General features: G+C 47.6%; 1 protein-coding gene across 3 annotated transcripts in view; it reads right to left on the bottom strand.

The window, feature by feature from the left end:
* The window catches only part of LOC115393514 (PH and SEC7 domain-containing protein 1-like), a 62,394-nt gene that overhangs the window by 5,601 nt on the left and 33,139 nt on the right, over positions 1-23,654 (bottom strand). For all 3 annotated transcript variants that reach the window (XM_030098527.1, XM_030098528.1, XM_030098529.1), the window contains 6 exons: positions 12,370-12,413; positions 5,103-5,296; positions 4,691-4,761; positions 3,165-3,322; positions 849-993; positions 117-260 (listed from right to left, as the gene is read on the bottom strand). In XM_030098527.1, the coding sequence (XP_029954387.1) occupies positions 117-260; positions 849-993; positions 3,165-3,322; positions 4,691-4,761; positions 5,103-5,296; positions 12,370-12,413 (756 nt within the window). The remainder of the gene's footprint in view (positions 1-116; positions 261-848; positions 994-3,164; positions 3,323-4,690; positions 4,762-5,102; positions 5,297-12,369; positions 12,414-23,654) is intronic.

Here is a 23,654-nt window from a genome sequence, read left to right as displayed (position 1 = left end):
ATGATTACTATTCATTCCTGCACTGATTCTAGCAAATAACTGTTAATTAGTTTAAAAAATAATCTTTAATTCAGCTGAGAAAGATGCTGTGAAGCATCCCCGTGAGCGAGACTCACCTCGAAGTCCAGATACTCGTCTCGCTGGCGGTACTCTTCCAGCTCGCGCCCTTTCACCTTGCGGTCGGGGGGGAAGGAGCGCAGCTCGGTCAGGTCGGTGGAGATGGCTCTGAACCGAGCTTCGTGGGATCGGACCTGCTCCTCCTGAAAGAGCAGGGTGGAGACGGTGAGTCGGAGAATCCTCAGCATCAAAACTACACTGCAAGAGGCAAAATGAGGACTCGGCTTCATGACGCTGGAATCTAGTTTGCAACAGGAGGCTGAGCTAAAACAGCACACTGACAGAAATGACCTCTGACCCATCCATCCATCCATCTCTGAATCAGCGATGCCAAACATTAGGCCTGTGGGCCTAAACTGGGACACAAGATGCTCAAATCCCCCAAACCACCAAGAAGATGGTAAATATGTCAAAGAAACCATTGATTTTTAATGAATAGTGACACAAAAGACTGAGACACCGAGAGCCGAGACCTTGGTGAAGCCACCATGAGAGCTAGTGACCTGGCTGCTATCAAGCTAGCATCAGAGCCAGGCTGTCGGGGGGGTTTGGAATAACATGCAGGATGGGTTTTTTCTTGACATTTCACTGTATTTTGCACCAGGAAAATTGGTTTTCTGTTGAGATTGAAGTTATTTTCTGTTGTAACTGAAAATATCTTCATTATGGCTGTATTTTACTGGTCCGGGTTGAACGTGGAGGGTCCGGACGGAGGTGGCGGTGGAGGTTACCTCGGACAGCTTGGACATGGTGCCCGGCAGCAGCGGCCGGCTGAACTTCTTCTGGGAGCCGATGGCGGCGGGAAACGGCGGAGAGGAGAACATGGCGGCCACCGTGTTGATGCGAGTGATCCAGCTCTGCATCTGCTCCGCATTCCTGACACGAGAAATGCAGAAAATTCATTAGAAGCGAACCACGTGCAGCGTGCAGGAGGTGGCTGCGCTGCTCAAACCGCACTCACAACATCAAAGGGATGATTATCAGGCAGCGCGGCGCCCGTGTTGACAAAGAAATTATTTTGGAGCCAATTAACACATGAGAGAAAAGGGGGCTGTTTTACACTAACAGAGCCATTAGGGGCCCAGGAGAAACATCAGGCTGAATCAGACAGCCTTGCTTCAGTCCCGGGGGAGAGGTGGAGAGCGAGAAGAGGTGGAGGAGAGACAGAGGGGTGCAGTATCTGGGACAAACGCTCGCTGCAACTGGAGCACAGAGCCGGTCCTCCCGGGGGATCGAACATGTGGCCACTCATGTGCCACGTCCCACATCCTGCACACACCTCCACCGCGGCCCCCTGCCCGACGTGTGACGGCGCAGATGTGCACAGCTGGCTCCAACGCGCCGTGATCTGGGGGAAAAAACGCTGCATGCGGACAGCAGAGGGATGAACCTGCTGAAACTGACTCTGGAGAGGTTCTGCTTGAGCAGAAGAACCTGCAGTTCCTCCTCCGTCCACCGGGGGTCATGACGGAGCAGCGAGGAACAGAAGCGAACAGCAGAGGTGAAGGACGCCTCCCTCAACTCTTCTCAGCTTCTTTATTCTGATCCTGCTCTGCCTCGTCGCGTCTTGTGATGCTGTCTCACCTTTTCTAGTTCTTCTGTCGTCTGAGGCTGCTTTCATACCAGGAAAGCCCGGCACTCCGCTCGCCTGTGCAGGAGGGGGTCGCAAGAATTTTCACACCTTCATTTGGTTCGGCTTGCGTACTCACTGCACTCTTGAGAGCAGACCATCGACAGACCAAATGCAAGGAAAATGTCATGGAATTACAGCGGATGCTCATTTGGGGGCGCTGTTGGTCGAAATGAACACTGACCAGACAGCCAGAAGAAGAAATCCGCTCATTTGATTGGTGTGGACCGAAACCAGAAGTCCCACCTTAGCTGCTGGCTAGCGGCTAGCGGCTAACGGCTAACCACAATTGTGATTTCTTGTCTTTAGCCATCTATCAATGAGCGCCTGCTCTTCCTAAGCATTCCATGCCTGAGCACCGGACAGTTTCTACCTCTTTCTTTGTGCGCCTGCTTCTTCTGACTAACACCATTGGTGTTGTTTATTTTGCTATTCAAATGCATTGAGCTCCACATGACGTCCTCTCACTACATGTTGGACAGTCCGTGGATCCAGATCGAGACCAGGCGAACCTAGGGGCCCAGGGTTTGCCTGAAAGATCCGGATCTGAGTTCAGGGGAAGTGTTGAAACGTGCATAAATGATGAGAATTTCCTCAGAAAGTCCTGATTTGGTCTAAAATCCGGATTTTACAGGGCTGGTGTGAAAGGGCCCTTAATCTCCTCACATTCCGTCTCGCCGTGCATTTTGTCTGATTGCATCCAGTCTCATCTGGTCTTGTTTGGGCTCACACCGAGTCATCGTATCTCTTCTTGTTCTCGCTTCAAAACATTAAATCGCCACGTCGCTTCTTGCCCTACGATGCCAGATCTCATCACTCCGCGTTTTGTCTTCCCATATTCAGTTTTGCTTCATCTCGTCTGATCTTGTACTTGTCTCCTCTTCCTGTTTGGTCTTTTTTCATCTCGTCTTACGTGATTCTGTCCTGTTTTCTTCTCTTCGTCTTGTCTTGTTTCCCTTCAGAGAAACTCTCTGGACAACCTCCGGTGTCTCTCAGACATGCTGAGCTGTAATTTGCTGCTTGTGAATTTGCTGTTTTGGCCTCGGACCGTGCGCTCGCTCGCTCTGGATGACTCTGGCTGTTACTGCCGTTTCTTCTGGGCTCCTCCGGTCTCAGATTCCTGCTTCTCATCTGTTGATCTGAATAAACACAGCTGAGCGTGAAACAGAGATGACCTGTGACTGATCCACATGGGGGGAAGTTTGCAGAAAGTGGGCCTGACACATGTAAACAAACTGCAGCGCGTGGATGAATATTCAGGGTAATTAGGTCAGTCTGCCTGCAGCCCCAGATGGGGATCTTCACTGCATTTAGCAGCTCATTGCTGTTTTCTCCACATCAGCCTGACAACAAACGTCTAAAGGGATTTGCTGTGGGGGAAACGGGGGGTCGGACCGGTGCGATCGCTGAGACTCACGGTGCCTGGAAGAGGTAGACCCTCCAGTCGGCCGTGCGCAGGTAGAAGACGTTGGGCCTTTTGCTATAGTCCGACGCCTTCATGGCGAGGGAGTGGTGGATGGACACGGCGTTCTTCAGGTCCTCGTCGGAGAGCTGCTTGTCCGGCCGGTATTCCCCCTGTGGGCAGTTCAGTTCATTCAAAATATTAAAAACGACACAAAGTCTGCCAGACGGGTCATGTTTAGTCTCATCCCATCTGATCTTTTATCGTTTGATCTGGTCTGGACTGGAAGGATCTGATCTGGTGTCGTCTTATTTCCTCTTGTCTAATCTTCTCTCATCTTGTCTCTTTGGATCTCGTCTGTCTCATCTGATTGTCTTTCATCCTGTCTGATCTTCTCTGGTCTGGTCTCGTCCTGTCAGACCCTTTCTTGTGTTTGTTTTCTCGCCTCTCTGATCTCTTATTTCATTTTGTCGTCTTCTGTCCCATCTTGTCTCATTGCTCGTCTTTATCTTTCCACATCTTGTTTTGTTCTTTTCTGATTGTTCGTGGTCTTATCTTGCGATATCTTTTCTGATCTCGTTTTGTTTTGGCTTTAATCATCTCCCAATTGATTTCAATTTGATTTAGTGGTCAAAGATCTATTTCTAATTTTAATTGATTGAAGTCATGTACAAAAAATACCCAATTACATTAAATGTGAATTAAAAGACCTTGTTCCAGTCAGCTTTTCAGTGTATTTATAACAGAAATCAGGTTTCTGCAGTCTGTAACACTGATGTTTGCATCAATATCCACAATTTCTGAGCCGACACCTGAAAACTAGGTTGAAATAAAGCCTTTAATTTAGTATCAGTCAGTTTAATCCTGGTTTATGATTATGTTACTGCCGTTTTGGATCGATCGTCACAGTCCCGCCAACTGTAAATGACTTCACTTGACTTTTAAATTAGCTCTGAAAAACATTTTTTGTGCTAATTTGAGCCTTGGCCTGCAGGTGCCATGTCTAGGACCGTAACGCTGAAGCACAGCGGGGTCGTGACCCTGGCAGAAGTCCCACTCATCAGAGCCAGGTTCTCCTCTTGACATGCGTCTCCGGCCACATGGCGCCGGGTCTCCGGCCACATGGCACCATTACATCATGTAAACAGAGAGCGGGCACCGGAAAGCGGCAACCGCGGCCACGACGGCGCCAAGCCGACTCTGATACCGAGACTGAATAAAGCATTTTTCGCTGGTGGGAAGGTAGCATGACGGGAAGTTTAGCCAGTTTGGTTTCTATGGCGACGCACGCCACGGGGATGAAGAATCACCTTCTGTTAAGAATCTGCTGCTGGCATGAAAGTAAAACAGGATGTTTATGGAGATGCAGTCAACCGCTATTTAAAAGGTTGAATAATGAATATCAAGCAGTGGCTGTTACAAATGGCTCCAAACGCAGCTCTTTAAGGGCTTTTGCTCCAAAACACACACACACACACACACACACACACACACACACACACACACACACACATACACACTTTTTAATGTGACAAACTTACTTTTTGCAGATACAGAATTAGCCCTTTGAGTATGGCATAGAAAGTCTTCCAGCCTCTCTTTCCCCTCGGTGCTGCGATGGAGACAAAATTATTCATTATAAGTCAGGGTTCCCAGAAGATGTGTGTGTTGTGTGTGCACTAAACAACCTCAGCTTGAAAAAAAAAACCCCTAAAAATCAGCACAACACTGCAGGAGATCCAGCCAGCCACACTGTGATACGCTGTGCAGTACCGCTTTTTGCCACACGGTGGTACAGTGAGTCGCTCTACCTCAGTAGAGCAAAACAGAAGAAGCAGCAGGAACTCTGAGGAACTGTGACTCAGTGCTGCCACCCAGTGTACAAAGGGGCAATAATGTAAACTTTACACACTGTATCTGTAAAACTATTTCAAACTGTTTCAACAGCCGTACTTCTCTTTCCGTCGGAGTCGGCGTGGACCTTCCGGACCAGGAAGCCGTTCTTGTAGAGCAGCGTCCCGGACGGCGGCGCGTCCTCGGACAGCGGCCTCCCGCTGCTGCCCACCCTCCTCATGGACGTGGACGGGTTGGAGTCGCACAGGCTGTCCCCGAGCTCCGAGAACGACTTCCTCAGCTCCTCCTCGTCGCTGCGGGGACAAAAGACGGACCCCCGCGGTGAGAAACTCGTGTGTGTATGTGTGTGTGTGTGTGTGTGAAGAAAACACATCCTCAGCATCCTTGTCCTGTCACAGGACGGCAGGTCCTCACACTTCACACATGAGTAATGTCACAGAGCTGAGAGAGACGATGGAGAAGACGGCCTGCTGTCGGAACACAGTCACTGACTGGAGACGCAGCAAAGCATTATGGGGGAGTTTACAGTGAAATACAGTATGAGGCCACTCCATGCAGAAGCAGAAAAAAAAAACCCAACTAAAATATTTTTAAAAACGAAAAAAGAAAGAGCTTCAGCAAAGCTTCCAGCCTAATTCTATCCGCGAGGTTTTCTGATTGGTTGGTTTTTAAAACAACATTGGAGCCACTTTAACTAGAAAATAACATTTTTACCAATAAAGCAATTTAAAAATGAGATTAAACTTTTCTCTGCTTTGCATGTATATGATTTTAAAATTTATATTTTAATATCAAAATATTACTTTTTGTTTTGACTTTTATTTTGAAGTTTTGTTTGAGGACGGAGATGCTTCAACGAGTTCAATTCACCTGGTTTCAGCTGGTTTGAGAGAGAGAGAGTGTGTGTGTGTGTGTGTGTGTGTGTGTGTGTGTGTGTGTGTGTGTGTGTGTGTGTGTGTGTTTGTGTGTGTGTGTGTGTGTGGCGTGAGAGCCATTTGCATGCACACACCCTGTATCTACTGTTGATATTGATCAGCATAGATCAATGAGATGATCGGCTGCCTGGATTCTGAATCGTCCTCCGATTTTATTTAATAAAAAAGAATACATTTCACTGATGTTTCCATATTTTACAGGATTTATAGGTTACTGTGGGTTTTCTCATTCAACTCAATACAAACTTAAAATGTTTCGTGAACTTTCTCTTTCTGATGGAACTTCTTTCACTTTAGCTTCACTAAAAAGACCATTTTATATTTTGTCTTTTGTAGGTTTTACATTAAAAAATTAACTAATAAAGTTACTTATGAAAACTTGGGTTTATAGAAATGTCCAAAAGCAAATTGTTTTGTATACATTATAGGGGTTTTTTGGACCTTTAAGTATTTTTGGGGGATTTTTTCTTACATCAGTTTTATCTTCAAGATGAAACACAAAGATTTTACTGTGAATCTTTTCTTATTATTGACCTAATAAAGTTTTTAACAGATTTCTTTCTTTCTTTCTTTATTTTTACAATTTTGTGATTTTTGTTTTATAAATTTGGGGTTTTCACACATTTTGTAAAATTCTGTCCTTTACTCTTGTAAAATATATGATCAATAAAATATTTCTACATTAGATACATTTTCTTCAGTCTATTTAAAGTCCAATTAAACTGTGATGTTCACTTCAGTTTCTAATATAAAATTTTAAAATGTCTATTTAATCATGTTCAATAAGATTTTTCCACATACCCTACTGATCTGAAGTTTTCTTTTTTAGGCGTTATTGTTTTTCGCCGTCTGCTGCTTGTTGAACTCATTCAGAAACTATTTCCAGCACCTGAAGCGTCTCGCAGTGTGGATTTCAGTGATTTGGTTTTTTTTTTTCTGGATTTCCAGCGAGAGACAAAGCTCACAATGTGTGTTGCTCCAGCAGCGATAATCCCGTTCTCCTCTAAATAATCCCCCACAATGCCCCTGTGTGCGTCTCTTGGTGTTTTTTAAAGGGATTTGTCACATTAGCAGATGATGAAAGCTTTAGGCTGCGGCGCCGCCGCAACGCCGCAACTCCACTTGTTCGCTCAGCAGGCGGCACCCGCGCAAAAGTTCAGCCTGAAAATAGAAAATGGCTGGATGCCGAGCCCCCCCCACCCCCCCCCCCCACCCCAACCACCCCGCCCCCCCGAGACCACGCTATGAGTAACCAACAGTACATAACAGCAGTTAACCCCATGCAGGAGGAGGAGGAGGAGGAGGAGAGGAGGAAGAGAGGAGCAGACCCAGCCAATCAGCACGCAGCCTGTTGCCTGGTAACTGCAGGCCTGCTGCTGCATCCCTCTCTACAACAGAGGGAGGGGTGGATGGAGGACCGAGATGGAGGGAGGGGGAGGGATGAAAAGACAAAGATGAGGCTTCTCAGGCAGAACATCACAAACAATAACAAAAAAAAAAACAACAACAGGGGAGGAAAAGAAGAGGAGAGGAGAGAGAAAAACAAATAAAGGAGGAGGAAAGAAAGTGAAGAAAGACAGTGATGGTTAGAAAAATGAAAGAAGTTAAATCAAGTGTGAGGAAAAAAACAAAAAATAATAGAAAGGAGATGAGGAAGAGAAGAGAAGGAAAGGAGAGACTGGAAAGGACGAGAAGAAAAGGAAAGGAAACAAGGAAATGATAGTAAAAGGAGAGGAATTAAGGAAATGACAAAGAAAAGGAAACAGAAGGAGGAAGAAAAGAATAAAAAGGAGAGTAAACAGGAAATGAGAGGTGAAGGCAACGAGGAACTCAAGGAAGAGGAAAGCAAGAAAAAAGAAAAGGTAACAAGGGAAACACTGAGTGAAAGAACAGGAAATAAGAGGAAAGAGTGAAGTGAAGGAAACAAGAGACGAACCCTTGGGAAAAAAGGGAAATTAATAAGGAAAGAAAATGAAAATAAAAGGATAGAAATGAAAGGAAAGAGAGAAAGTGAGAGGAAAGAGAAAAAACCATATGGAAGAAAAAGAAATGAAGCATGAGGAAAAAAAAACAGGATGTGAAAGGAAAAGGTGGCCAACGAGAAAAGGACAGAAAAAGCAGAAAGGTTGATAAAAGCAGTGAAGAAGGAAACGAGTGTCGGTCGGGAGCGTCTGAAGCTCCGTCAGTGGAAACGGCTGCTTTTCACCTGTGACCTGAGTCAGGAAACAGTGAAGTGAAAGAGGACAGGGAGTCATCCACACACACACACACACACACACACACACACACACACACACACACACACACACACACTCAGTATCAATGTGAAGGTTTCACAATGCAGCAGGTCTTCTAATTATTTCAAATTAAAACCGTGAAATAAGGTCTATCAGATTAGCTTCTGTTAAATAAGATATTTCTTGTTTTGCTTCTCTGGTTAGCCCAAATGCGCCGGATAGAATTAAAAATCCCTTCAAAGTTCGAGCTTGAGTCACGTCAATGATCATTACCTGAAAAAACTGTCTCAAACATGACTTTAAAACAAAACACCTGTTCTTTCAGGCTGTTCCGTTCCGTGCCACTAGGTGGTACACTGAGTCACTCAAAGGGAGCAATATTCATCATAACTCAATACACTTCATCCAAGCATTCATCAATCAGCCATGGGGCTCTTCCACCAGCAGCTGCTGGCTCCACTCGATTTGGCGGTGCCAGAAGTGCCACAAGAAGAAGAAGAAGAGCCAGAACCTAATGCATTGACTCCACACTGCCACCTAGTGTCCACCAGAAGAATGACCTGAATGCCACATCCTTCCCCTTAAAAGTCATTTTAAGGAGGATTCATCATCAACAACAGGCTAACTATCATAAATTTGCAGGTTTTTCCTATCAAACTTCTCTTTAATTACCTTTTTAAACACACTGGGTGTTAAACTTAATTTCTCCTTGATAGCTAATAAACAACCAGAGTGATGAACAAACAGAAAGAAATCAATTTGAAGTAAAATATCATGGAGGTATACATAAATGCAAAGATATCTTAATCTTAAAATGCATTTGTGGTTTTAGAATAGAGTTTTTTCTAATTGTAGATTATGTTCTTTTGCATCCACATTATCTCATTCATTCAGCTTTAAGCGCTTTTCTTCCTTTAAATCACAATTTATTCTCATCAAATGAACCGTAGTGATGAAATGTCCTCACTCCAGTGAAAGCAGCGCCACCTCTGGACTCTGCTTCATGTCTACATGTCTGCTACAAATGATCCCCTTAGTGTTGTGTAAAGTTTGGGTCTAAACCTGCAGCTGGGTTCAGGTTAGAAATGCTGAAGATGCAGAAGTCTGAATTTGGAGCCACTAGTCGGAGCTGTTTTTTGTAATAAAACGCAAGCTGTCTTTTTTTTTCCAAGGTTCAAGCCCCGGGTAGTTCAATTTTCAGCAGTGATTAAAGCAGCAACAGAAGCAAATTTTATAAATTTTTATGTGAAAATGTTGGCAGATCGCTCTCGCTCTCTCTTCACTCGCCATCACTTCCACCCTGGATCTGCGTGGCGACCTGTTGCACGTCTCTGGGAGCGCACGATGCCCCCCCCATCTCCACCCCCTGCCTCCACCCCCGCTCCTCCTCAATGAGGAAGCATGTGAGCCCGTCTGCAGTGCGAGAGGAGAACATGTGGGTGCATTCACCGCTCGCTCGCTCGCTCCGAGTGGCCATGTGCACGCCTTTCACTGCGGGGGTGTCAAACAACATCCAGCTCGCACAAAAGACACAACACACACACACACACACACACCTGTAATGAGATGCGGGGTTTGACGTACACGCATGGTGCTGCCATGACGGCAGCGAGCGTCTGGAGCCAGGCCTTGGCAGGGGAGCCTGCTTTATAAGCCTCAATCTGGAAGGAAATTACTAAATCAATGCGGGTCTGACCTATATTTAGATTTAAAAAAAAAAAAAAAAAGAAGAGAGAATACAGCCGCGATTACAAAGGCAAACGTGCAAATCGATGCACGGCGACGGTGAACAAAAAGCTTTTCACGGCTCGGAGCTGAGAGAGCTGGGTTTATGTGCCAGTCCCTGGTGTTTGAGACTCGCCGCCATGAAAAATGCATCGAGTCAAAGCGAGCAGGGTGTGAAAGTGGAGGCCAAAGTGGCAAATGTGCACGGAAACAGCATTTCGTTTCAGCCTGGTGAGATCTGGAGGATCCAGACGGGAGCCGGGTATTTCCTGGACCTGGAGGACGATCCTCCTGCCAGGGTTTAAACAGCTCGTCTATAAGTCAGAGGAGAGGTTTGAACTGGATCTCCTCCGAACGCTTCCACTCTGCTGCCGCTGCTATTTCAGGAGAGGCAGTGGGAGGCGCCGGTCACACCTTCACCCAGGATGCAGGTAAAGAGCCGTTCAGGCGCAGTTCTGGCAGAAAACACTCTGTTCACACAGAAAGTGGCCTTTCCTGCTCTTATTCACCTGCTTCTTCATTTATGAGTTGAAAGTGACGTTCAGAGTCCAATCTCAGCAGAAATCAGTGCTTTTTCACTGTGTAATTCCTTTGGTGAAGAAATCATTAAACACTGTTGAATAAATGAAAGTAAAAACCAACGTATACTGATATACTTTCACTAAACTAATCAATGACTGGTTTGATGACTGCGGGCTATATATAAAGACCCACACCACAAAAACCTCTTCAGAGCTCATATAAACACAGGCTATGGATCCTTTAATGTGAAATACAGAAGATCTGTCATCCCAGAACATAATCTGTAAGTTGTGAGAGTTTAAAGTCTGTCAGTTATTAAATACTATTACTGTTATTGTTAGATGAAAGCAACGCCGTAATCTTTTCAAAGTCGAAAGTCATTCAGGTATTAATCAAATTACAAAGAAGAAACACATTCATATGTTACTTAAAGGTGCTGTAGGCAGGATTTTGCTAGTCAATGCTAATTTTTCTGTGTGTTCTTTGGATTAAATGTTAGAGTATCCATTGATAATCCTTTAGGAGTGTAGCATAATTGCACTACCGCGAGGGCGCAGCGTTTCCATCTGTCTCTGTTCTGAGCTGAAAAAGAATCTCGACAGCTCCAGGTATCTTTGACCAATCAGAAGAGCCCATGAGGCTCTAACTGTGATTGGTCGAGGGGCGTTCATCGCACGTTCTTGTGGGAGGGGCTTAACTTGCATAAGGGCATGATGTCAGAGAAAACAGGACAGGATTGGCTGAGCTGGGTTTCAAATCGCCATCTTAGATGTGTCAAATCACCATCTTTCTTAGGTAACCCTAAGCAAGATGGCGGAGATGCGGAATCCTGCCTACAGCACCTTTAAATTGCAGCAATGCTTTACTCACAGTAAAATACAAAACTACAACCATTTAAAGTATATTTAAATCAAAAATCGTGATTTTAAAATGATTACTTAGCTGTGGACGACAGCTACAGGTTTGTTTTTGTGAAAAATATAAATTATTGATGCTATTTTCATTCATTCATTGATGTGGTGATAGGTTATCTTGGAGAGGAGGGAAATAAATGCAATGCTGATATATCTATTGCTCTGTGTGTGTGTGTGTGTGTGTGTGTGTGTGTGTGTGTGTGTGATAACTGCTGAGAGAACACAGGGAGGGAAGAGCGATGCGGTAACTATGGAGCCGTATCCATGGTGCGGTCGCTATGGAAACAAAGCCTGGAAAGCTCGTGACTTAATTGGCATCTGGGAGGCTCGGAGGGACGAGGAGGAGCCGCCGTCCAGAATAGCAACCCTTGACACACTAATGTTGGCTTCGCATGCCAGACAACACTCACGTCATCATCCAGGATGCAAACAAGTTAATCAATATCCCACGATCCACTGTGCCAGTGTGTGTGTTCCCGTGTGTGTGTGTGTGTTTAATTTAATCCTGTGCTGGTGGTCTGCGTTGATTTGAGGGTCTTTGTTCTCCTTTGCTGGTCCATGCTGGTCTACGTGGGCCGGATGTTGGTCCACGCTGTTCACTGCTGGTTGATGCTGGTCTGTACTGGTCTAAGTTGGTACATACTGGTCTGCCTGATGCTGGTCGATGTGGTTTAACGGGGGCTTTATGACGGTCTGGTGTCGGTTCCACACTGGTTTGATTTTACCATGATGCCAGCCAACTGTCTGATCCTGGTCTAAACTGGTTCATCAAGGTCTGATTGGGGTCTATGCTGGTTTAGCTGGTAAATCAGTTCGTTGTCACCGATTATCACAGCATCGACTGGTTTACCCAGCATGCAGTGAGTCCGACTTTGCGTTTGTGACACGCCAGCTAACGCAGGATGAACATACTAGAATCAGAGAGACGAGGAAACTGTGCTGTTATTTATTCAGCAGTGAAAAGAAACCAGGACGAAGGAAACACAGCGGGAAGCGGCGTGAGGCAAAAAAAACCCAGTGTCAGGCTACTCACAGTGTCCACTGCAGCTTCTGGTTCTTGATTGAGTTGTAAAGTGCCTGTAAAGAACAAAAAGAAAGAAAAATCTCATTTAGATAGATGTGTGTGCATGTGTGTGTGCGTAGTGCATGTTTCCCTGTTGTTGTTTTTTTCTCGGCAGTGAACAAACCGCAGCTCCATTCAATAAAAGCGCACCCAGAGAAAGGTCTGCCGGAGCTTTAACCTGTTTTCTTCTCCCAAACAATTCATCAATCAGCCCGTCCGCTGGACATCGCAGCATCGCTAACAGAGCCATTATGGGCTCGTCAATAACAGGAGGAACGAATCAATCCGGCTGTAAATAATTTAGACTTTCCACACCGAAATCCAGCTACAGTGTGGGAACAAAAACCACGAACGACGGAGGCCCGAAACCCAGCAGTTTGTTTTCATCCTGAAACAGTGACTCAATAAAAAAAAAAGAAAACCCAGCTCCAGTTTCCCAACTTTAAAGATTAACTGCCTCGTTAATAATGAATGGCGTTGTTGTTTTGGGCCGTCGCTGAGTCATTCCACCCACTGAATTATTGATTAATGACCCAAAAGATTCATTCATCATGAAAACACATCAGAGCAGCGATCAGAGAGGCGAGCGAAGGATTCAGGGTCGCCGACCTGCTGAACCACGGAACGAGGCAAGGCTGGGGAACCTGCGGCGGCCACGAGAGCCCGAGTGGAACCAGAGAACGACAAGTGGAACGACAGAACAACAGACAGAGAACGAGTGGAAACGCCACAAAGAAACATTGCTTCAAACACCATGACGGATCGCTGCTGGCTTATTTATTGCTAAGGTTCTGTTCTATGTTGCCATGGAGACAATAGTAAAAATGGTTCTGTTTGCTAAAAACACGAAAAAACTTGATCATTTGTGTTTCTACTTCTTAAGAGTGAGCACAACTTTTTGTTTACATGTCGCCGATATCGTTTCACTGACTAACGCCCACCGGGGGGCGCCAGAGCTCCGACGCTGTGGTTCTACATGCTGCAGTTGTTCTTTGCGACCTCGAACGCTTGCAGAAATGGTTTGATGTTGTTGGGAGGAACTTTGACTGTTTTAAAATGTAACATTTGTTATGAATTCATGCAGAAAAGATTCAGCACGATCTGCAAACATCTGCTCTGAAAACTTTATTGAGGTTATCTTTCTTTTCTCTAAATCCATTTTGGCTACTTTGCACCAGTTTTTAGCATTTGTGGGTCACAGGAAAAAAAAAGGCCTGTTTTAGTTTCATTATCATCACAATCAAGTCACAACAGAGCAGCAGAGGTTTAACCAGGTTGCAAACTTTTTATTACAGCTACTAGTTACTTTAAAGCAGAGCAGATAAGTAATTTCTCTCTGGTTTGTTGCCAGGTTCTTCCTTAAGCTTGATTTTTTGATGCCTGTGAATAAATTTTCACTTTTTTCTTTACTTTTGTCCTTTTTGTGCGTTAATCACAACAGATCAAACTTTTCTTTCGTATTTAAATTCCTGTCATATTTAATGCATGAAAACGCTCAGTGCATCGAAAGACGATTAATCCCAGTTCACCCGGTGTTTTATGTCTATAGTGTGTGTGTGTGTGTGTGTGTGTGAGAGACTGCTTGCAGGAGAGGAGGCAGTATGGAGTCATCTCTCTCTCTCTCTGGTGTTTGATATGGATCCGGACGGATGTGACAGCGGAGGTCACGGAGAGGACACTCCGTCACCACCTGGTCCCCCATCAGTCTCCGCTCCTCCCGAGCGGCGTCCTGGTGTCTCTCCGTGGAGACGGGGAGGAAACCTTCATCCCGTCGTCGTCCTCATTTCCCTGCACGGTGACTTTCGGTCGAATGGAATTGGGTTTTCGACGGAACGTGTGACTAACGGTTTTCACGCCCCGCCTCTTTCTTTGGCAAGCGGGCCGAATCACGAGCGCCTCATGAATATTAAGCGGCGTGCGGCGCGGGCCGCCGCAGATTCCCACTGTAACGTCTCAGCATTCAGACTGCGTCTCAAACTCAAGACGCGCTCATTGCATTTTAATAGATCACAACAGGCGGACGAGCCGCTCGGAGACAAACCGCTCCTGTAGCACAAATCTGGTCAACATCAAATATTAAGAGTGGATTTGTGAGCAGGAGCGGCGATGAGCAGCGATCCGTCTGCAGCGAGCCGGCGGGGCCGCTCAGTCTGACAGGACGGCAGGAGAAAACAAGGAGTCCGACCTCCGACCGAAGGAGGAGCGACGCCGTCAAGAAGCAGGAACCGAGAGGAGAGCATTCCGACCAGCCGCCACGTGGCCCGGCACGGCGCGGTGCGTTCAGGGTCCAGGCAGAGCCGTGCCTCCTGGTCCGGGACCATCGCTGTGACCGACTCGGCCTTTATTAATGGACTCCTTTACACTTTCTGCTGAGGCACGAAGAAGAAAACAGCTTCCACTGACTTTTAATCTCTGATCTCAGAGGGATTAAACCAATCCTGAACTCAGAAGAAATATCCTGAAATATAGAGGAGTTCAGTCTGCCATGAACAGGACAGAGACTGAAACACACACACACACACACACACACACACACACACACACACACACACACACACACACACACACACACACACACGCACAGTCTCGTATTTCTATCCTTGTGGGGACCGTCCATTGACTCCCATTCATGTCTAGCCCCTAACCCTGACCCTGACCCTAACCCTAACCCACACCACAACAAAGCCTAACCCTAAAGAAATGTTTTTGCACTTTTACTTTTTTCAGTAACAACAACATGGTCAAGAAAACACTGTTTCTCCTACTTAGGACCGGAAAAAGGTCCCCACAAGGCACGTCGTTCCACGTTTTGCTATCCTTGTGGGGACATTTGGCCCCGACAAGGATAGAAATACGAGAACACACACACACACACACACACACACACACACACACACACACACACACACACACACACACACACACACACACACACACAGTACAAGATACTTAAGTAAATGAATAACTAATTAACTTACTGATTAATCACATTTGAGGAAATTTCTTGACCAAAGAAAAAAATGCTGAAAACCACGTAGTTCTCATGTTGGTCCACTAGTTGGTGCTGTTTGTTTTTTTAATGAAACCACACACACATGGACATTCATGTGGACAGAACACCGAGGTGGACCGTTATTATGGTGACTGTCTGCTCTAAAACTAGAAAAGCCAGGAGAATCAGGACTGGGACCAGGACCAGCAGAACATGGACTGGGGCAGTGGTACTCAACAGGGTCCAGAAAGAGCCGCAGTGGCTGCTGGTTTTTGTTCCAACCAAGCAAAAGCAACTAGACTCCACCCATTTCACCAAGTTTACAGGTGGACTCACTTGAGGAAATGGGTGGAGTCTAGCTGCTCTTGCTTGGTTGGAACAAAAACCAGCAGCCACTGCGGCTCTTTCTGGACCCTGTTGAGTACCACTGGACTGGGGTCTCATGCACAGTTGCATTTCGATGAGCTGAAATCCAGCTGTGACGATCTGAAGCCAGATTCCTTCGCAGGTCCTTTGATCTGGGGAAACTCGCCACAGAGCCGCTGAAACGCTCCTGCAGCAGGAAACGGAGAGCTGAGCCTGAAGCATCGCGGCTCCTTCACCATCTCAGCAATCTGGCCCCGGCGTCTGTCCTACGGCCAACTCATCCACCTGTTTCCATGACGACGGGACTCTGTCGCCTGGAGAAAAGCCAGCGAGCGGAGGGAGAACATGCAAACTCCACACAGCCGGAGGAACCTGGAGCTGCGCTCCTCCTCGTCAGCCCAGAAACCCAGAGCTGGTGGCCAACGCCGAGCGGAGCGCCGCGCTCCATTACTAATTCATTCCCGGAGCTCCGGCTGTGCGGCGCTCATCTCCTCCCGCCTCTCCCGGCCTGATCAGTGTGAATCAGAGAGTGTGTGTTGTGCTGCGCCCGTCCTCTGTTGGTCCACTGACGGATCCTTTGTAATGCAGATGTCACCTCATGCTGCTGCAGAACAAATCCACCGCAGGGCACCAATAAAGTCACCTTCAGTCTCGCGGCGGGGGGGCGCGAGCGGCTTCCTGAAACGCCGGTGAGACCTGGATTCTTCCGGATCACCTCATCAGAGGGACGTTTCTCCAAACACACTCAGCCAGAGAAGTGTTTCTAAAACACACAACGGCGGTTTCCCCCTGAAAAGGTCATTAATTGAGGTTTCTAAAAAGGAAGTAACTCCTGGCTGGATTATCTAACCGCATGTGATGTTAAGTTTGCAGGTATTTTAATGTGACGTGCACGTGCTCAGCTGGGCGTGCACGTGCCCTGTCACGGCTGTGCTTCCTCTCTGGATCAAGAGTGTGTTACTGAGTCCAGATGAAGGAGGAGAGACTCCGAATGGAGGCGGGATCTTCGTCACCGAGTGACGGGAGTCATGAGTCTGGAGTGGCGGCGCACGGCCGGTAACCGCGCCACACCTTTAGAAACACACTTCAAGTCTGTCAGCGGCTCCAGTTTGTAACGGTCACATCTTTTCGACGCTCTTTCTGCTTTTTCACGGCCTACATTTCGCACCTTCGTCATCATTCATCCATCCATCTTCCCCGCTGATTTATCCAACCTCCTGTTTGGTCACCAGTCCGTCAGATCACGAGAACAACAGGCCCACAAATCACAATCACACCAGTCATCGACACACAGCCAGCAGCTTTCTTTAAACACGAACCACTGGAAGAACAACTCAACTCCACAAGCTGGGAATCGAACCGGGAATATTTCAACTGTGAGGCTGCAGGACAAACCACTGCTACTTTATTTCATTTCATTCTAATTTTTGTTCTAAAAAAACCTAAAATCACTGATATTGCAGAGTCCATTTCCAAATTAATAGTAAAAACACGACCAGATGAAAAGGTTTTTCCTTTTTCCAACTAAAACCGTAAAAGTGTCTCTATTGTGGGTTTGAACAGCTGAAGTCAGTCGGAGCAACAAGTTACAACAAGAAGGACGGGTGTTTTTGGTGTTTTTGCATTTTGGATTGTAAATTTGGCTCGAAATGAATCAACGTGTCCATTTTTGACAAACTATTTGAAAACTGTTCAAACCTGAGTGACTCCTGGTCTGAAACCCCGTTTGGATGTGTTGTCTGCAGGTGATCAGTGAGTGCTGCTGGGTATTGATGTGATTGGTCTCTGGGTAAGCGAGGTGTCAGTACCTTCCTCCTCTTCCGGGCCTGCGGGTGGTTCTGTCCGTCCTGAGCTTTGCCCAGCAGGTCCGGGAACACGAGGGGCTTGAGGGAGCGGGAGCGCGGCGTCCTGGGGTATCGGAACGGGTCCATCATGCGGAAGTCCCGGCCGTAGCGCACGGTGCAGAGCGAGCGCGAGCGCAGGCGCCCCGCCGAGTGCAGGCTGTTGACGCCGATCATGGCGGGGAGGAGGGGGACCGGGCGTGACCCGACGCCGAGATCCGGCCCGGTGGTTATTTTTAAAGTTCCTGCAGAAAGCGCGCCGCCCGGCGGCGATCAAAAAGTTGCGTCCGGTAGACGCTGCCGTTACAGGAAGCGGCGGCACATCGCCGTCGAGCCGCTCAGCAGGACTCCGGCCGTCCCCGGATGTCTTGATCAACACTCAGCAGGCAGCACGGGGATGCCCACCTGATGCTGAATTATTGATCGGCCGGCCATGCATTATACATCCCTGGGAGGAGGCGGCGGTCGCAGGATGGCTCGCAACTTTTGGCGGCTGGAGCACGAATCCGCCTCTGCTCATGACCCGAACCGGATCCCAGCCGGCAAACGACAAACACACAGCACGGAGACGCACTCACACAGAAAGCGGGGCTGTCCGCAGATGGCCGAGGCGCCGGCGAGGAACAGACGGGTGCGAGGTGTGGAAATGAGAAGGCAGCGGACACACAGGCCATTACACAAAGCTCTTTATGTCAAGACGAATGGAAATCAAAAAAAACAAAAAAACACACAAACACAAAAGACAGGTACAGAGACGGACACAGCAGAGCAGGAGGTACGGGGGGTGGGGGTGGGGGGGCAGGGGGGGCGGCCGCCTTCGGACTTCAGAGGGATTCCAAGCAGCACCTTCGATTTCGTCACAAGCCCCGAAAATACAAACAGAATGATTGAAAAAGAAGAAGAAGGATGAAAACAGCCGGCGGATTATTCCTGTTGCTCCCAGAGAAAAATGGACACCATCAGTTCTCTCTCTCTCTCTCTGTCTCTCTCTCGCTTGCTTGCTCGCCCGTCCGCGGCGCCGATGGTCAGATCATCCGCCTCACTTCTTCCTCCGGCTCTCCGCTCGCCGGCTCAGGTCCGCTCTCATCCTCTGCTCTCTTCACTCCCTCCCTCCCGGTGCGGGCTGCTTCCCATCGCGCTGTGGGTGTTTGAAGGAGGAAGAACGAGGCGCCGCTCTCCTGCCGCCGCTCAGGTCTCTCATGCCTCCCTCCTCGGCTCTGGTTTGTTTGTCCTGATCCGTTCAGTCCTGATTCTTTTCTTTTTCTGCCTCTCGCTGCTGCTGTGGAGGAGGAGGAGGAAGAGGAGGAGGAGGAGGAGGAGGAGGAGAGGAAAGGAGAGCTGGCTGCCTGAATCGCAGTGAAAAGAGAGGCTGGTAGGGACAGTATCGCCCTCCCTCCCTCTCCCTCGCTCTCTCTTCGTCAATGCGTACCTCCCTCCCTCCTTTCAGTCATCGCCAGCAAATCACAGTCTCCAAAACTGCTTCACGCACACACACACACACACACACACTTTTTTAAAAATATACTTCCAGCAGAAATCAGTATGCCGCGTTTGTCTTGTGGGAGAGTCTGGTAAGGTGAGAGAGAGAGAGAGAGAGAGAGAGAGAGAGAGAGAGAGAGAGAGAGAGAGAGAGAGAGAGAGAGAGAGAGAGAGAGAGAGAGAGAGAGAGAGAGAGAGAGAGAGAGAGAGAGAGAGAGAGAGAGAGAGAATCAGAATGAGAGAGATCATCAGCAGGGAAACCTTGACAGAAAAAAAAAAATCATCTCCGACCTCCTCTGATACTAAACTGTGAATTAAAGGAGCAGTCCACATTTTGGTCATTAGCTTCTTCTGCGTGTGTGTGTGTGTGTGTGTATGTGTGTGTGCTCCGTACCGAATGCAGAGAAACGTCAAGTCACACCTTCAGACGTGAATCTTAAAGAGCCTCATTTATCATTTATTCCATCCTGCCTGCGTTTCCCGCTGCATGCGTCGGTCATGCTGAAGCGGAAACGTTGCTGCAAAGCACCTGTTGATAACAGACTCTTCTTTCACCTGTGTCCACGTCAACCATTAAAAACAATCAGATAATGATACCAGGTTGCTACTGAGCCCAGGTTTAAAGAAAAGTGTTTTAGTGGAGGGAATATCCTCTAAGTGATTCCGCATTCAGCAGGAAGTGAACAGTTTGTTCCTGGAGCGGGAGCACCGCAGCAGCTCCACGCTGATGAAGCAGCCTCCATCAGGGGCTCGAACCCGCGATCGCAGGTCACCTCGGCTGAGGTCGTCTCATGGTGAAGACAAGCGCTCCAGGAGCAGCGGCTTCAAGCCGGCGGCTCCTGAACAACTTTTTAGAATTTCACCTGAAATAAACATGGCCGACGGCTAAAGCCGGACGGTCAGGCCTGAGGATTTGAGCCAGTTTGGCAGCGCTGGTGTTTCGGTCAGTATCTATCAAAAGAAAAAACGAGAACTGGCTGCCGGACGGCCGAGACGTAGAAGAGAGGCTGGTCTCACTGGTCCTTGCCTTCGTTTTCCCACCTGCCTTCAGCTCATGTTAAATTTACGACGAAATAATAAAAGTGTTTTGGAAATAAAAAAAAGGAAAAGACAGAGTTCCTCCCTGATGACCAGCAGCTGTCTTCTGACATCAGTCAGGACGTTTTGGCGAGCGGAGACGCGAGTCCTCTCCGCCCCCGGCGTCTGAGACGCCGTCAGGAGGGAGAAGAAAGAAGCAACATCAGCGAACCTCCGGACAACCTGGCTGCGAAGGCTCGGCTCGGCGCTGCTCTTTCTGACAATTACCCTCCCTCTAAGGCACGTGGGCGGCGGCGGCGGCGGCGGCTTGTGGCTCCAATCCCAAGAAAACCATGGAGCCAAACACTTAACCCTGAATTACCGACCGGAGGCAGCAGCTGAAAGAACACCGAAACACACGGGGCCCGTTTCAGACGGTGATGAACCTGGAAACGGCAGACAAATCAGCTGATTGGAAACGGTCCAATCAGCATTCAGAGGGTCGTGTCTCCTGTCATGAGGCCCGGAGGACTGAGGGCCTGTTCCTGCAGGATCCCACATCCAGCAGCCGCAGTTTACAGGAGGGATTTATCAATGGGTTAAGCTTAGGACTAACCCTAACCCTAACCCTAAACCCTCAGACTGAACAGATTGGAATGTGCCCGGCGTTCCAGAGCCTGGTTAATATTTCAGCCGCCGCCCGGAGCTGGCCGGAGCCGCCGTCTCCTCCTCACGCCGCTTCTCCTTCCTCCGCTCCGCCACACTGCAGGAGTATTTTTAAAGAAGCGGCAGATCGGTACAAATCGATGTCTTATTTGAGCTGTGGCAGCTGCCGCTTTGGGCAGAAGGTGCAGGAAAAGAGAACATTCTCCCAACTCAGGAGGACAGAAGCAGCTTTAAAAATGTCTTGACGGTTTATTAGAAATATTTCCAAGCCGACGCACTCATCAGATTAATTAAGGGAGCGATAAACCACGCCGGATCCGACGATCCTTTCTTCTTCCAGAGCTGTGGCACCTCCAGGTTTTACTGTACAGATTATAAAACAGCACCGCAGAGAACTCAAACTGACCTGGATCAGATTAAAAAAGACCTTTTATTTCACATTTCAAGGATCCGACTGATTATCCAGACCAAACCGGTTAGTTTCTCTTTCTATCTGCAGCTCAAATTACACATATTGGAGACTATTTTTAAACACCTCTGCCTTGAACATTTCAGGCAGCAAGAAGATGTAAGTGAAACAGTGGATAATGGAGAAAAACCTGGATTCCAGAAAGAGAAAACAGCCTTTCAGCAATGAGTCGGTTACTCTAATGTTAATGAACCTGTGTGAGGAACAGGAAAGTGAGCAGCAGCAGGTGGCCCGTCAAAATGGTCGTTTCACCACGAGAGGCTGCCGGAGTTATCACGGCGCTCCCTAAAGAAGGCTGAATAATTCAAATGAAACATGTCTGCTCGGAGAGGGGTTTGCCTCTGATTCCGTCCACACAGGTATGAAGTGTGTGAACCTGCTGGTCCTCCGCCGAGGCCTCGGCTCGTCCACAGCTGTGCGAGACCGACGGCGTCGACACGAGCCACAACGATTCCTTCCCCTCGTTTATAGAAACAAATAAGTCATCCGTCTTTTCCTGCCGGCGATCGATGCCGCCGTGCAATCGATAACATCAGCGAAGCTAATTACTGTTTGAAGAGCGCGGCAGCTGATTGAGCTGTACAACATTTTCATTTCAGCAGAATTCCTCCTCCTGCTCTATTGCGAGCCGCTAACCTACTTCAGTGCATCATTAGCTCCCACTTCAAGCTGTAAGCCGCGAGCGGTGCAGAGGAGCGCGGGAGGAGGGGGGGGGGCGTCTACGAGCCTCACCAGAAAGGAGGAAAGTTTCCTCTGAAGCGTGAGCTCGGGCCACGAGCCAAGGCTGGGAGCTCTGCAGGGAGCTGCAGCACAGCAGCCATGTTTCCATGCAGGCTGCTTTATGGAGCGCTGAGAGGAACAGGAGGTGATTATGAAGGCCTAATAGCTCACAGGCGCGGTGGGACCACAAGTTTTAATCAGTGCTTTCTGTGGTGATCGGTCAGCCACTCGACTACAGCTGCAATTAGTCCAAACAGCAGCGCTGCAAAGACAGCTGCTGGAAATGCAAAATGTGCAGGAGGAAGGAGGATGACGGAAAACGGAATCAGATCCAGCAGATCCTTCAGGAGACGCCAGGCTCCACCTGACACACTCACAAACTCGCACCTGGACGATCAGGCTGTCTGTACAAGACGACGATTCCCAGTGAAAAGCGACCACAGGATTTAGAAGTCTGCTTCCTGCAACGTTTTAGAAGATGCACTCGTCTTTGTCTCCATGGAAACGAAGAAAAATGGAAACTTCTTACATTTTCTGGATGCTCAGCAGATCTTTATTAATACATGATGATGAACGACAGCCAAACTGTGCCTGAATGTCCGGTTCTGTGTGCTCGATGAAAAATAAAACAGCACCAACTAGTGGCCCGGCATGCAAACTACAGCAGTTCTGGATATCTGAACATGAAACTTTATCGATCTGATCAATCTCATACACGCAGAACTGAACTCCTGAATAAACAACAGCATCTCTGGACTGTGGGAGGAAATCCATGAAACACAGGGAAAACATGCAAACTCCACAGGGAACAGAGGCCCGGCGTCAATCAGGTCTATTTTCACCGCCATGTTTCGGTCAGACCCCATCGAGAGAAGCGTGACGAAGCAGAGCGATGCGGTTTGAGCGGACCGGCCGTCCTCTCGGACGTTAAAGAGTCGCGGTCCGCCCGGCTGCGTTTCCTGACTGATGTCACGACGAGGCGGACCGGGGGAGGAAATCTCCTCCGGAGCACATTAAGATAGTTTATTGGCTCGTTATGAATCCCAGAACAAGAGCAGGCTGATTGAGACAAACATCCATCCCAGCCTCTGCGGGGATTTAATGACGTGCGCACACATCCACTCGCATCGCTGTTTTCTTATTTAACTCAGCCGCCGACTTTTGATGCAATCAACTTCCTGTAAAATGGCAGTGGCAGGCGGCCCGGCGACGGATGGAGGAGAACGCCGCAAAATGAACTAAAGAAACGGAGAAACTGACAGCAGGACGACTCCAGGAGCGACTTTATATGATTCAACAGCAGCATTTTAATGTGAAATCATATGAAATCTGCAGCACAGTGTTGGGGTGTGAAAAAAGACGTTTTGTTGTTTGAATTTTGAGGCAGAATATTTCAGATTGCAGCCTGCACAGTGGTCTGGTGGTTTATACACACTTATACATACTTGATATATCATAAAATCCTGTTTGAGAACTTATTGTGAATTTTTAAAAGTACAAGTGTTAATAAATTACAAATATTTTAAAAACAAAACATGAATAATTCATAATTAGAAATATTGCTGGGAGAAATTTTAAATAAATCGAAAAAAATACAATTATAAAAACAATACATAATAAAGAAAAAATGATAAATTATAAAGAAGTGAACAAAAATATTTTATTTATAAATATGTATTTAAATACTTTTTGCAGCAATCATCTC

Source organism: Salarias fasciatus, chromosome 8 (assembly GCF_902148845.1).
Source record: "Salarias fasciatus chromosome 8, fSalaFa1.1, whole genome shotgun sequence".
NCBI lineage: Eukaryota > Metazoa > Chordata > Actinopteri > Blenniiformes > Blenniidae > Salarias > Salarias fasciatus.
This window is presented reverse-complemented; position numbering and strand designations above follow the sequence as displayed.